Source organism: Papaver somniferum, chromosome 1, assembly GCF_003573695.1.
Source record: "Papaver somniferum cultivar HN1 chromosome 1, ASM357369v1, whole genome shotgun sequence".
NCBI lineage: Eukaryota > Viridiplantae > Streptophyta > Magnoliopsida > Ranunculales > Papaveraceae > Papaver > Papaver somniferum.
The window spans coordinates 238,973,573-238,989,430 of record NC_039358.1 but is presented as its reverse complement, the minus strand read 5'-3'; the positions used below and the strand labels follow the sequence as shown (position 1 = coordinate 238,989,430).

Below are 15,858 nucleotides of genomic sequence, written 5' to 3'. Positions count from 1 at the left end.
TGAGATTAAAGAACTTAATTATGTTACATGTATCTTATAACGTGCTGTAAATCTCACCTTAATCATCTGATAGACAAACTCAACAACTCCCCATTGCCACTTGCAATTTAAAATATGTCACCAGCAGCCACGAAATAGAAGTTTCGTAAAATACAAGAAAAATGAATTGTCACCCAAAATTAAGACTTTACCGCCTATCTGAATTACTTAACACTATTTGGACCTAAACCATATTCACATTTGGAATCTTATCATCTCTCTATACACGGTTAAGGACAAATAGTAGGTCAATAGTGGCAAGAATGACAATTGACAGGTCTTCCCAGTATCAACATCGAAGTTACTAGGAAAAGCTTTTAAAGGTGTTGAACAACTATAAAAGAAGCACAATTGCAGCCTAAAACATTCACACTCCAAATCAGCAAGATCGGAAAAATCCTTAACATATTTGCTAAACAGTGATAAATTACCTACAATCATATATACTTTGGGGAAAATGCGCGGCCACGTAACTAACGAGATGGATGTCGTAGGAGCATCACACTCCATGTGGGGCATGGCAAAGTCGATGAGATTTGGGCTGTTTACGGTTCAAAGGATCTTCCTAAGCTCATCATCACACTCCAACCCGGTGTTTTCGAGAAAATCGATTATGTCGAAGGTGATGGAGGTCAGGGAACTATCTTACATATCGTCATGGCTCAAGGTACGCTATATCTGCTTTAATTAATTAGTACTTCTACTTCTCTTTCCCTCCTTCAAAATATATTGGCTTGACAAATCTTGATGTCTGTGGGATTGAAGCAGGAATACCAGGGCCACATGAATGGAGAGAAAAATTTGTAACAATCGATAATCGAAGAAGGGTGAAACAGCTTCAACAGATTCAAAATGGATATCTTGATCTTGGATTTTCTTTGTACAAAGTCACGTATGAAATTTTACCAAAGGACAAAAATTCTTGCATCTTTAGGTCAACTGTCCAGATTGATCTTGATGACAAGAATTTCGAAGCAAATGCTCGTCTTATCACTGTTGATTCTATGTGGGGCATGGCAAAGTCGATTGTCAAATATGTACTTGACAACAAGGCTAAACAGTAAAAAGCTTTAATGGGATTAACGGCCACCCTTTATGTGTTTTTCATGTAATAAAATGGAGCATGTTATGTTTGGGGCTTGTGCCTCCTAGACATCCTTCTTTCGTTATTTCTGTTAATTAATCAAGAACGTATTTCTAGATTGTTGTCTGTTGGGCCGGTTCACAACTTATGGTCCAACAACAGGTGTATCCCCTTAACCATTTAAGGGAGCTAACTAGCAGTGGCCTAGTTAGGTTAAGGTCGTGTTTGGTAGCCTTGATATCCTAACCTAGGTTGAGTTATCCCTTAGATAACTGTATATTGTGTTTGTGTGCGTGCTTATTCCATGTCAAGATAAGGATAGTGTATCCTACCTAAATTTTAAGAGGCTAAAAAGGTAGGGTTTTGAATTCCATGTAAAACCTGGAATACCTTAATCCTTTCCTGGGTTAGACGGTTACTTTTATAACTATTTTTTTTATTTAAACATTTTGTATGCTCAAAACTAGATAATTATATGGTATAGTTTTTTATTTCTTTTTCAATTAATTAATTTAGCTTGTATACAAGTTTTTTGACAAACAACATACTACACTAAACCACAATGGAAAACAAACATCATTTAAAATAACCATTGTCATAATAGTTTTGGATAAACCAAGGAATTCTCTAACCCGGACAATGTATTTCGTACCCAAGCTGCCAAACAAACCCTAAATGTTTCTTTTCGAAACATCCAGGAAAAGCCAATCCTTTTTCTTGTCGTGAAAAAGAGTAAGAGAGGCAGTGAGAGTAAGAGGGAAATAGTGAAGCCGCCATTGACATTTCTTGGTGAGATTTGAGTTGATCTTGAAGAGGAAGAAGAAGGGTTCTTTGTTAAGGGTCCGTTTGGCTAGTGTGGCGAAGATTGATTGATCAATTTCCACATCTCTTCAAAAGGGGGAAAATCTAGGGTTTGTTCAAATCCTAATAGTAAGTATCTCTTACTCTAGCTATTCTCAAATTGATAGTGAATCTCATCTTATTGGTGAATGAATTGTTGATCCATCCTTAGGGGTGAGTGTAATTTAGGCAAATTGTTATCCAAGTGCTATATGCACCTTGAAGTTGTTGTTATCCCCAAATTGGGAGAATTGTGTGTAACCCATTGTTTGATTATAGTGGAAAATTTTCCCGTGGTTTTTTACCCTTCACCTTGGAGGGGTTTTTCCACGTAATTACCGGTGTTGTGTGATTGCTTCTTATATCGTCATAGTTGTATTATTTCCGCATTGTGTTTCATTGCTTGTGTGGTTTTCGTATTGCACATAGTGGCTCGGATTTTTCAAGTCTCCACCAACAAGTGGTATCAGAGCTTTTGGGTTGAGCTAATCTTGTGCAATGACGGAAGCTAGCACTAGTAGTAGAATGGTCATCTTGACCGGTGAGAACTATGTGATATGGAAGGTGAAGATGGAAGATTGGTTATATTGTAAAGATCTCTATGGTCCAATAGAGAGCAAGGGAGTAAATCCTAAGAAGATAGAAGATGAAGTGTGGAGTGTTGCTAATCGTAAAGTTGTTAGTTTCATTCTACAATGGGTTGATGATTATATTATTCGTCGTGTGTCTAGTGAGAAGCTAGCATATTATTTGTGGACAAAGTTAGAAGAGTTATATGATCAGAAATCTTCTTGCGACAAAGCTCTTGACCATGGCAAGTCAAGAAGTATATCAAAGTCTAGAAAAGATGTTGAATGTTAGAACTGTCGTATGAGAGGTTATTATTCAAATGAATGCAGGAAGCTGACTCAAGATCCAAGGGAAGTGAATGTAAATGACAGACAAGTCAATGATATTACATTTTTGGTAACAAGTAGTGATATTACTTCATTCTCTGATTGTAATGATGTATGTGTGAGTTATGCAGTTTCCGATTCAGAGTGGATAGCGGATTCAGGTGCATCCTATCATGCTACTCCTCGAGGAGACGTGTTTATCTCCTACAAGGCTGGTGATTTTGGTTCAGTCAGAATGGGAAACAGTGGTGTATCGAAGATTGTAGGAATGGGCGATGTGAAGATCGAGACCAATGTTGGCTGCATATTGGTTCTCAGAAATGTGCGACATGTATCGGATCTTCGTTCGAATCTAATATCACCAGGAGTGTTAGATAATGAAGGGTACAACAATCACTTAGGTGATGTAAAATGGAAGCTAACCAAGGGCTCCATGGTTATTGAAAGAGGCAAGAAATGTGGCACATTGTATAAGACACAAGTGAAGGTGTTGAAAGGTGAGTTGAATGTTGCTGACAAAGATTCAACCTCCAAGCTGTGGCATAGAAGACTTGGTCATCTTAGTGAGAAGGGAATTCAAATCCTCACTAAAAGACAAGTATTGCCAAAGGTACTCAATTGGGTAAGTGCACTCATTGTTTAGTTGGTAAACAAACTAGAGTTTCTTTTCATAAAGCTTTACCCAAGTATTATTGATCTTGTTCATTCTCACGTATGTGGACCTTTAAGGGTCAAAACACTTGGTGGTGCCTTTTACTTCGTTACTTTCATAGATGATGCTTCAAGGAAGGTTTGGTCATTTGCAATCAAGACCAAAGATGATGTTGTTCCTGTGTTCAAGATGTTTCACATCATGGTGGAAAGAGAAACAGGTGAAACCTTGAAGTGCCTTCGTTCTGACAACGGGGGAGAGTACATTGGGCCACTTGAAGAGTATTGCAAGAGCATGGGTATACGTCATGAGCAATCAATACCGAAGACTCCACAACACAATGGTGTTGCAGAGCGGATGAACCACACTATTCTTGAGAGAATTAGGTGCATGTAATCTCATTCTAAGTTGCAGAAGCATTTTTGGGGCGAAGCAATGAATACTGTTGTGTACTTGATCAATCGATCACCTTCAAGACCGCTAGATGGAGAAATAGCAGAGAAGGTTTGGAGAGACAAAGAGCCTACTTATGATCACTTGACAGTGTTTGGTTGCAGGGCATTTTTTCATATCCCAAAAGATCAGAGGTCAAAGCTTGATGACAATGCGAAGCAGTGTGTGTTCCTAGGCTATGGAACATAGAAGTTTGGTTACAGATTTTGGGATCCAGTTGACAAGAAGGTTATCAGAAGCAGGGATGCAGTATTCCTTGAAGAACAACTATTGAAGACTTTGAGAAGATCGAAAAGCCAAAGCTTCAAGAAGACATGTTCTTGGATCCAAATCCAGTTGTTCCTTCTCTTGAACAACGTGATGATGATGTTGATGGTAATGGTCATGAAGAACAAGAAAACAATCATGAAGATAAATCTCATGAAGATGTTCCAGTGGGTGATGTTGAGCAAGAAGTGCAACAACAACAACCAGAAGCTGAGTTGAGAAGATTCAGCAGGACCAGATTACCTTCAACGAAGTATACACCACATGAGTATCTGATGCTCATAGATGCAGGTGAACCATAGTCTTATTAAGAAGCTCTTAGTGTTCCTGAAAGCCATTAAAGAAGAGGTGAGCTCTTTAGATGAGAATGACGCTTTTGAGTTGGTTGACAAGCCAAAGAACCAGAAGATTCTGAAGAACAAGTGGGTGTAAAGAATCAAGACTGAAAATGGTTCTGATACGAAAACAAAGCCGCTACCAAAGTACAAGCATGTGCATTTCTACAGCATGGCAGGTTTGGTGGTGACGGGTACCTCACCATAAGTCGTGAGGGGAGATTGTTGGGTCGGTTCACAACTTATGGTCCAACAACAGGTGTATCCCCTTAACCATTTAAGGGAGCTAACTAGCAGTGGCCTAGTTAGGTTAAATGTTTCTTTTCGAAACATCCAGGAAAAGCCAATCCTTTTTCTTGTCGTGAAAAAGAGTAAGAGAGGCAGTGAGAGTAAGAAAGGAAATAGTGAAGCCGGCATTGACATTTCTTGGTGAGATTTGAGTTGATCTTGAAGAGGAAGAAGAAGGGTTCTTTGTTAAGGGTCCGTTTGGCTAGTGTGATGAAGATTGATTGATCAATTTCCACATCTCTTCAAAAGGGGGAAAATCTAGGTTTGTTCAAATCCTAATAGTAAGTATCTCTTACTCTAGCTATTCTCAAATTGATAGTGAATCTCATCTTATTGGTGAATGAATTGTTGATACATCCTTAGGGGTGAGTGTAATTTAGGCAAATTGTTATCCAAGTGCTATATGCACCTTGAAGTTGTTGTTATCCCCAAATTGGGAGAATTGTGTGTAACCCATTGTTTGATTATAGTGGAAGATTTGCCCGTGGTTTTTTACCCTTCACCTTGGAGGGGTTTTTCCACGTAATTACCGGTGTTGTGTGATTGCTTCTTATATCGTCATAGTTGTATTATTTCCGCATTGTGTTTCATTGTTTGTGTGGTTTTCGTATTGTACATAGCGGATCGAATTTTACAAGTCTCCCCCAACATTGTCAATTAAAAATCGATTTTCCTGCAATTTCACTCCGTTCAAAATCAAGTTTTTCAAATTTTCGTATTTCCTCTCAACCTCGTTAAACTTTCCAAGTTTTAGTGGGTGTTTGGGTACTAGAAGCTAAAGAAAAGCATAAATCATCCTTGAAATCAAGTCAAAAACAATTTGCTTTATAAAATGTTCATTTTCTTAATTTTAAAAGCCATTTTGGAACGATATTCTCAAATTAATTTTTGTTTTCTTAAGAGTTGAGTGAAATGTAACTAATATTTCTGTTCTGCATCACAAATGGTGCCAAATAGATACAAAACACTTTGACTATGGTTGATGATTGAAAAATCTGGTCAATGATGACTGAAAATTACTACACCCTCCACTCATTCATATTCTATATTAAATCTCATCTCCCTCTCTCTAAGCTCATCAAAAGCTGAGCAGTAGTCATGGCAGTGGGATTGAATACAGAGATGAGTGATCGAAACAAGCAGTAGAACTTTGATATAAATGTTGGATTGTAACGGTTGATATATTTTTGTTGGTCGCAAAAACATTTACATATGGAGTTCCAACTGTATGTCTCACCAGCCACCGAATAAAACCTTGGCTTGGTAAAATACAAAAAATAATAAGAAGAGAGGGTCTTATTCCTATTGTATATAAAAGATATAACACATACTAACTCTAAGTAATGGAATCTTTTTCTTTCTTGTGTCTCTTTATCTTTCCCATCCACTACAAAACGTTATCACTCACAAAGCTCAACCGCTCGAGAAATATATTTTTTTCTTTTTTTTTTGTCTTTATCATCAATCAGTGGATAGTGGATATTACCTCGGGGAGATGCATCGTAGCCGGAAGAAAGTAGCAGGGAAAAGGAAAAACCAAAAGAAATTACGCTTGTTCTTCATCAAAAGGATAAATCCTCTTCATAATTTATCATCTTTATGTTTCATCTTTCAGATCTGAAAGTTCAAATCGAAATTGTTTCAAATGAGTGTTTCATGAAAACTAGGGTTTGTCCTTATAAAGATTTTTTTTTTTCGATTTCTCTTTTGAAATCTCCGCAGCTTTGAAATCAATAACTCCTATTCTTCAAAACACATGTGGGATATTTTCTTAAAAATCGAAAAAGAAAAAGAGATTTTTAGCCTGATTTGGGTTTTTTTCGTTTGTGCATGAAATCGAATGAACATATGGATTTATGTCGATTAATCACTTAAACGGTTTGTTGTTGCAGCTACACTGCTAACGACGTCAGAAATTGCACCGGGCTTACAGCAGTAGCCCGCCTGGAAGCCGCAAAATAAACAGGGAAAATCCTATCCCCCTTGTCTCTGACCATAACGTATAATGTTTGTTCCTTATAGAAAAAAATCTAGGAAATAATGGTTAAGCACGGTCATATGTCAAGCTAAGTTTCTCCAATGTTATTCCCACATGCGCATGATAGTGAGGTTCAATCATGATTACGTGGTCTGAGTAGAATATGCATTCGTATTTTTTTCCAAAAGCATGTCAGTACCTACCAACCACATATTCTCTGTGGAATCAAAACCAGACCTGGATCACCAATACTTTAAATATGCACCTCTTTTGGAGTGTGGCCCTGCGATGACCAAATTTGTTCTACTAGGATTACATGTGGCTTGAATTTCATTTTCTTACCTCGTACTTTTGCGAACTTAAATAAACTGAGGTCGATTGTATTGATCATAGCTATTAAATCTATGATGATTGATTCTATTGTACTATACAAAAAATAATAATCCGTCCATATCTCCCCTAACCTGTGAAGGAAAATCTCCTCGTGAGATCTTGCCTGTGCGCGTTACGAATATTGAGGAGAAGGAACCCGGTTCAGTCCATTCCATCTCAACCCGGTTCGGTCCTACTATAGGCCCGGTTCAGCAGTCCCTGTTCCTATTCTTGTTCTCCAGACGTCATGTTCCGTTCCGGACTGGTATTAGGGTGTGCGCGACGTACGCTGTTCTGGTTTTTTTGTATTTATATGAATGGAATGAAATGGGGACCAAAGTTTGAGGCATGTAATTATATTGCGAGTTTTTACATTGACTTGTTAGGTGTATTTCTTTGTTTTTTAGAATATTCCTAGTTTTGTTTTTTTTTTTGCCTTGAAAAATAAATTCCACATTATATAAATGGTCAATTCAAAATATGATTGTTGGTATCGATCATTAAGAATTTTGGTCTTAATATTAATTTATCTCTTAAATATGATATTGGCTATAGTTGAATGCTCTTTTGTAAAATTGGTTGTACCAACTCAATTCCAATGTGTTCATTTGGGGCTTAGAAGTACTTGAGCACCATTATTATTAGATACTTGATATTTTCCCCAAAATATTTTTGAATGCCTCGTGGGATGTAATCCACTTGCTCGACTATTAATCTGTCAGCAGTTTTCAAAATATACGTTCAAATAAAATCATATGTATTCCAATTTTTTGTGGAAGAACTCACAAAAGATGAAATAAGTCATAAACTTTTCATTTCTCTACTTCATCCATAATACTAACGAACCAGCATATGTTGAAGTATGACAACAAGAGAATTATCTTTAGTAATATATTCAACTTAAAGTAAGTGGTTGAGATGTGTAGTGAGATTCTCTTGGCCTATTGAGATAACAAAATTTCTCAAATTAAGCTAAATGTAGCAAAATTGAAAATGAAAAGAGCCCCAAAGTGATGAGGGTTAGACGTACCAACTCATATAAATCATTTGAAAAGGGACTTATATATCATGAGACAAAAATATTTTTTTTCCCCAGCAGTAATGACACCAAAGTATAGGTATCAATTGAACATGGGATCAGCTAAAATGTAATTCTAGCTCCCATCATAAATAAAAGAGTTGGAAATGCACCTGGTCATAGGTGTTGGTATATACAATGTAATGTGTACGTGTATCATAATAACAACCAATTTTCACATCAACTTTAATGGAAACAAGAACGCCTGGCCAATTGAATATCTTATCGAGCGCAACACTGCTCTTTTTATTTTTCAAGATAGAAAAAACACGTCGCAAAATCTCTAGATGTACCAAGAGATAATCACACCTTGTTAAATTCCCAAGTAACCCGTGCATATGGGTATCATGTGGAACATCAAAATGATGAGAATGTAATTGATTGCATCTTTTATAGTCTCTAATATATTTGGAATATAATATATTTTAGAGAAACTAATGAGTCAATCTAGTGCAATGTAATTCACTATAATATTTGGATTACTTAATCCATATTAGCTCCGACAATGAAATGTTGGAAACTGACTAATACAGCCTTTTGGCATAACCATAAAGAAACTTTGGTTGTCACATGATGATTGTTTTGAAAGAACTCATACAAATATCATTTTATTTGAGTGAACGAAAATGGGAAAAAGATTGACGGAATGCAAAGTGACGGCATGTCTCTCAATAAGTGTTTTCTAAATTACCAGATGCACAACCCCCTCCCATTATGCTTTTACGTAAGAAATCATATCACTCATTTTTACAAAGTCTTCAGTAAAAAAAAAGGATCGAGGCCATCCTAAGATGCAAATGGTAAACAATCCATATTACAAAGATAACAAGGTGAAATTTAGAAAAATATTCATACAGAATGCGGACCATTAAAGTGACTTATGGATCTAGTGAATGTTTTGACATTTTGGACTATTTATAGTTCCCAAGAAATTTGCGCTTAAAGAATCCTAGCACATGTTACACAATACAAAGTGCAACGGCTCAACACCCTTATTAATGCTAGAGAATTTACATCAAAAGGACTTGATGAATATTGCATGTTTTATAGGATCAATATAGAGCATCTTATACCCAATGGTCTCGCAGAGGCTACCATCAAAGGTTACAGATGGTGCCTAATAAATAGTTTATGCGTACCAAACTATCCTTTACTGCTTTGGGGATATGCAATATTACACGCATTTTACTTAATTCGTTTTTTGAACCCAATATTAGTCAACCTTTTCTGTGTACCAGTTGGTAATTGGATTTAAGTTCGTGTTTCTATGCATTTTTGGTTGCACTATTTATGTGCCATTGCGACTCCACATCGTATTATGATGGGTCTTCAAAACTATTAAGTAGTTATGTTGGAAATGAGTTCCCAGCAATTTTCCGCATTTTAAAACGTTTGACAGGAGATCTCTTCCCGCTAGATTTGCGGATTATCACTTTAATGAGACAGTCTTCCCGTCGTTAGGGGGAGATAAGAAAAATTATTTTCTAAAGGAATGACATGAATTGTCGTGGTGTATTCCCACTGTGTCTCATATTGATTCTTGAACTCCACAAATGTAAATGTGAAGTGACAAAGAATAATCAATTTTCAGAATGTACACTGATGTCGCTAAACTGATAAGATCACACATACCAACTTCAAATATTCCTACAAGGTTATAAATCCTTAGTATAGGGTACATCATAGACTAAGGTGTTGCAACTACACTTGGTGGAAGTGTAGTTGAGGTCGTGGCTCCATAAAGGAAGATGGAGAGACCACCAGGTTCGATCAATGCTCACCTAGAAAGGAAGAAGGTGAGTGACGCACAACTTATTTATATCATCAGAAATCATCTCACAATATTGTCTCTAAATATGTCCATGAATCAAACTGGAGGACGCTCCGAAGTTTTAAATGATTCTAGAGAACAATGAAATCCTGACGGATTATGAGAATGCACATGAGTCAGTGGAAGGATCATGCGTGCATAGTAATGATATAATCTATAAATAGTTTCTCCAGAAGTAGAGCTCAATGAGATCGAACCATGCTTTATTTTGATTAGTTTCAAATAAATATCATATTTGGCCTACACAATCCAGGTAGAACTTAGTTCTTTGGCAAATATACGGGTATTTGGTGTGGTAGTGCTAACCAACCAAGTGTAAAGCCTATTGGACATACATAATTAATTTGTCATAAAGCATAATGAGAAGAAAAATAGTTTTAATGTACAAAGACTCTCCTTGTGGCGCGAGGTTTCTCACAAAGCCCTGGAATTATTCTCTTGTAATGAATGTTATAGAGTTCTACTACTTAGTTAGCTTGGTAATTTCAAAAGGACTTGAAATGCAGCATATGTATGTGGTTGTTACGTATCTCTGAAAGAATTAAGAGATAAAAGATATTTACAAAAGTACTTGATATAATTTTGTTTCCCAAATCAAGTAACTCTAAACCAGAGAATGTGTTTACAATTAGATAGAACGTTCACTTCAAGAATGAAGCAATCAGGAGGAAGTGGTATACCCGTCTAAGTGGCTATTTGATTTGGAAGGGATAGAAAAATAAGATATTTTTTATTGCGTATTCACAAGAAAGTTCCTAATTTGGAATTGTAGCTATTTATGTCGACGGTACAGACATGATGGGTACTCTTGATGTAATAAGAGACCTTAAAAGCTATTTAAAATCCAAATTTGAGATGAAAAATCTAGGGAAAGCTCGACCAAGTACTGATCTTGTGGGATATTATTCCACCAGTTTGCATATGTCTAAAGTTTTCAGCAAATTTAACAAATACATGCATCCTGATAGCACTCCCATGATTAGTCGATGTCAAATGTAAATGTGTGACCATTTCGTCTAAAGGAAGATGACGAATATGTGTTGGGAAATGAAATTCTCATTTCTAAGTACAATAGACGTATTGTTGTAATTAGTATAATAATGTACTCGATTAAATTTTACATCCTCATGGAACTTGTTAGCTAGATATAGCTCAGCACCAACGCAATGTCATTGGAATGGTATACTGAATGTAATCATGTACTTAAAAGTAACCATTGACATAAATTTGTTTTATCCCTGCAAAGACATAAAAAGGAATGTTAACGAAAATGCAATCCAAAGGTTGTTGATTACGAAAAATAATAATATCTTCTCCAACGAAAGTAATCAGGGGAAGATATGGTAGACTATTTTCTAAGTCATTACCGATATTCAGTTTCGAAAAGTACATGACTAGAGGAACTGTGTGGAACAACTCTGAAAGTAATCAGGGGGAGATGCCGACATCAGGGGGAGGATCCAAGGATATGATGTCGACATATTTTACTTCGAAATTGAAGTTGTGTTGTACTCTTTTTCCCTTCGATCGAGAATATTTTTTCCCAAAGGGTTTTGTTACTCGACAAGGTTTTTAGCGAGACAATACTAAAAGAATCAAGTATATTGAACATTAAAGACATGAAGATCGCGTTGATATTACTGAAAATATTTGAATCAAAGAAATGAAACGCGATAGTCTGTTAAGCAACGTAACTTCCAGAATCAACAATAAGGTCTTATAAACATTCAAGTCACCAAAGTAAAGTGTGGTAAACTTCTTCTGACTGCATTAGACTAATGAAAATTGTTTGACATCAGGGGGAGCATCTAATGGTGTATTGAACTATTTTTCCTTCACCGAGTTTACTTTTTCCCACCGGGTTTGTTACCCGGCAAGGTTTTTAATGAGACAACAAAAAACACCGGGAATGTAATTTACTTTTTCACATGTGAAGTACTACATCTGAAGAGTTGTACCAAGATTTTGTCCCACTGGGTTTTTCCTTGTTAAAGTTTTAATGGAGCAATTGTCTTAGATACAATAGTCATCAAGAAGAGAACTACATTTGAAGACCTACATCTGAAACACTGTGTTTGAAATACTGCATATGAAGTTCTATTGGACCGCATAAGGGGGAGTGTTGTAGGGCATTAGACCATAGATGTGCGTCCCAATAATATAGAGGGTCTTATTCCTATTGTATATAAAGGATGTAACACATACTAACTCTAAGTAATGAAATCTTATTCTCTCTTGTGTCTCTTTTATCTTTCCCATCCACTACAAAAGACTTTAGTCCCGACCTCAATTACTTAAACCTAGAATTATATTCAAATATGAAACGTTATCATCTCTTTGTACCCGGTTAAGGACCAACAGTTGGTCAATAGTGGATAGCAAGAATAACCATTGAGATGTCTTCCTAGTATTAACAATGACTTGGCAAAGCTTTTCAAGGTTCTGGAAACTATAAAAGAAGCACATTGCAGCCTAGAACATTCACAACAAAAATCAGCAAGATCTAAAATATCCTTTCATATATATCTGTTAATCAGTCATATATATACTCCAGACGATATGCACGGCCACGTAACAAAAGAGATGGATGTTGTTGGAGCATCCGCCGATGAAATTTTGGCCGTGTACGGTTCAAAAGATCTTCCAAAGCTCATCGTCACTCTCCAACCAGATGTTTTCGAGAAAATCGATTACGTCAAAGGTGATGGAGGTCAGGGTACTATCTTGCATATCGTTATGGCCCAAGGTATTGCAGCTACTATTGCTTACTTGTTTTATGTAAAAAGAAATTTTGATGCATATATTTTTCGGTGCTGACAAGCTAGCTTCCAGTTCAGATCATTGATACCTTTCTCGAAATTAATATAGTTGCATGATTCACCATATAATTGACAAATTTTTGTATTATGGATTTGATGTAGGAATACCAGGGCCACATGAATGGAGAGAAAAGTTTGTGACAATTGAAAACTGTAGAAGGGTGAAGCAGCTTCAACAGATTCAAGGAGGATATCTTGATATGGGATTTTCTTTGTACAAAGTCACATATGAAATCCTACCTAAGCACCACAATTCTTGCATCATTAGGTCTACGGTCCAGATTGACCTTGATGACAAGAATTTCGAAACCAACGCTAGTCTTATCACCGTTGATTCTATGTGGGATATGTCAAAATCTATTGCCAAATATGTTCTTGATAACAAAGCTAAACAGTAGAATGCAGAAAGCTTTTGTGTGGGCTTATGGCTTATTTGACAGGATTTTTTGGGGACCATGGTTTTTTTTTTGGGACCATGGTTTTATTTTGGGTAAAGACATTAGAAGTAAATCTAGGTCACCCTTTATCTAAATATTTATATTAATACCTAAATTACTCTCCTGATTAATTTTGGGTGGTGATTAATTAGTGTTAATAATAGTTAGTGTAATGATTAGTGAGATGATTAAGTTAAAGATAATTAGTGAGATTAAAAAATCAGATGTTTTTTTTTAAAGAAGTAGAATTATTGAGAGAGTAAAGCTAGAGAAGATGAAGAAGGAAAACAAGAAAAACGATGGATTTTACCAACCACAACCGGAGGAAGGGTATTTGGGTACCCAGGTAGGCTTCAAACTTAGATAATGTTGGTTGAATTGCTCCAAACTTTCAAAAAAAAATGAAAATTTTTATGTAGATTTGGGCCAGTTCGGTTATCATATGTCAAGAACATGTAACCGAACACACCTGAAAGTGTAGTTCGGTTAGGTCTTCCAAACACGCAGGTTACCGAACTCGCTCGTTAATGGAGGTTTTGGTCGTACAGTGTAATATTCGGTTACCTAGGATCAAATGGTAGGTAACCGAACTTTGAACTTAACAATTTATTTGGGTACATCTTGTGTGTTTGGTTAGTTCGCAAACTTCAACGGAACCAAGTTCCTAACCGAACTGCAGGTTAAAAGTAACCTAGTGTTAGAAGTTCGGTTTGTTCGCAAACTTCAACATATTTTGCGAATCAACCGAACTGGGCTTATATATGCATATATGCAATTAGGCGAACGTTCGGTTACTACAAAATTTATTTCTTGGCGAATTAGGTAGAGTTCGGTTACAAAGTTTCAAAGGTAGAATTCGGTTACAAAGAAAACTTAACATTTTTGCGAACGAACCGAACTTGTGGACTTCTCACTTTTATTGGGCTTCTTTTGATGCTATGTCACTTTTATTGGGCTTCTTTTGGTGTTTTCATGAATGATTTTTTGGGCACTACTCAAAAATGGCGGGGGACTACTAAGTGATAAAATACCTACCCTATAATTATAAGGGGTGTCCTAAAGTTTGGAAATGACTAACATACTATTAACCTATATATATTTAACCACCTCCTCCCATCACCACCGCCGCTCACTACCCCCTACCACCACCACCACTGACCATCTCGAACCACCACCACAGCCACTTCTATATATAACTTAATTTAAATCATTAACAAAACAAAATCAAAATTATAACAAACCCATTAATTGTCGTTCGTTTTTGGTTGAAAAATAAGAAGTAATCATCAAAATGAGTTGAAAATGGAAGTTGCAGAGAGAAGTTCGGCTAGGAATTATCTGAAAAACTTTGTCGAACTAGCCGAACTCAACTTTAATGGAGATTTTTCTTTAAGAAAAAAGTTCAGTTACCTCGCAAAAAAAATTTCCCAGCCGAACTTTTAGTTCGGTTACGTCGCAACGTTTTTTTTCCTTTTTCTCCTAGCCGAACTTTTAGTTCGGTTACGTAGCAATTTTTTTCTCCTAACCGAACTTTTCTCTGAAAACCTATATATTGAGTTCGGTTTTTCGTCGATTATTTTTTTTCCCAGCCGAACATGTGGTTCGGTTACGTCGCAATTTTTTTTCCTATCTGAACTTTTTTCTGAAAGCAAAAACTCCATTAAAGCTGAGTTCGGCTACCTGTGTTTTCAGAACCATTAGCCGAACCTACACTTGCAGATGAGTTCGTCTACCTGTTCTTCAGATGTCCTAACCGAACTCTATTCCCATGGTCGAAATCAGTTTATTATTTTTTCATTTTTCGAAAGATTTTACCAATTCAAGCAATATTAACTTAGCTTGAAGTATACCTAAGTACCCAAAGCCCTCATTTCGAAATCAACCATCTTACAAAAGAAAAAAAACGCCCTTCTCCTCAAGAATTAATCTTTTAAAAACACCCAATTAATTAATCTAGCCTCATTAATTAATCATTATACTAAGACTAATTAATCGTAACACTAACTAATTTAATTAACAAGGGCAAATTTGGTATTAAAATTTTTTTAGATAAGGGGTGACTCATTATTACTTTTAATATCCACCCAAAAATGAAGAGTAGTCCTCCACCATTTTTGAGTAGTCCCCAAAAAAGGGTTTGTTTTCATCATGTAATAAAGTGGGAGTATGCTATATTTGGGCATGTGCCCTTTCAAACATTCCTCCATCTGTTTTTCTGTTAATTCTAAGTTGTCTAAACGAAAATTGATTTTCCTGCAATTTCATTCTCAGGATAGACCTATATTAGAATCAAGTTTATTAAAAACCATTATTATTTTAGTTTATCATCTCAACGCGCCAATATAATCAAATTCAAGAGAGAGGTAAATTTATGTGATACCAGAATAAGAAATCAATCCCAAAAATTATTGGAAACAAAAATAAATTAATTTTTTAATTTTTAAAAGTTGTTCTGAAATAGTGCTTCCAAAATAGTTGTTATATCTTTT

The 15,858-nt window shown here is 36.1% G+C and overlaps 1 protein-coding gene and 1 pseudogene across 1 annotated transcript; both read left to right on the top strand.

Annotated features, from left to right (window-relative positions):
- Nucleotides 1-445: 445 nt before the first annotated feature.
- Nucleotides 446-1,239, top strand: LOC113339103 (annotated as a pseudogene).
- Nucleotides 1,240-12,672: 11,433 nt separating this feature from the next.
- On the top strand, nt 12,673-13,330 carry LOC113339093 (S-norcoclaurine synthase-like). Its single transcript, XM_026584496.1, has 2 exons — nt 12,673-12,859; nt 13,035-13,330. The coding sequence occupies exons 1-2, from the start codon at nt 12,673-12,675 to the stop codon at nt 13,328-13,330; spliced, it is 483 nt and encodes a 160-aa protein (XP_026440281.1).
- The last annotated feature ends 2,528 nt before the right edge of the window (nt 13,331-15,858 follow it).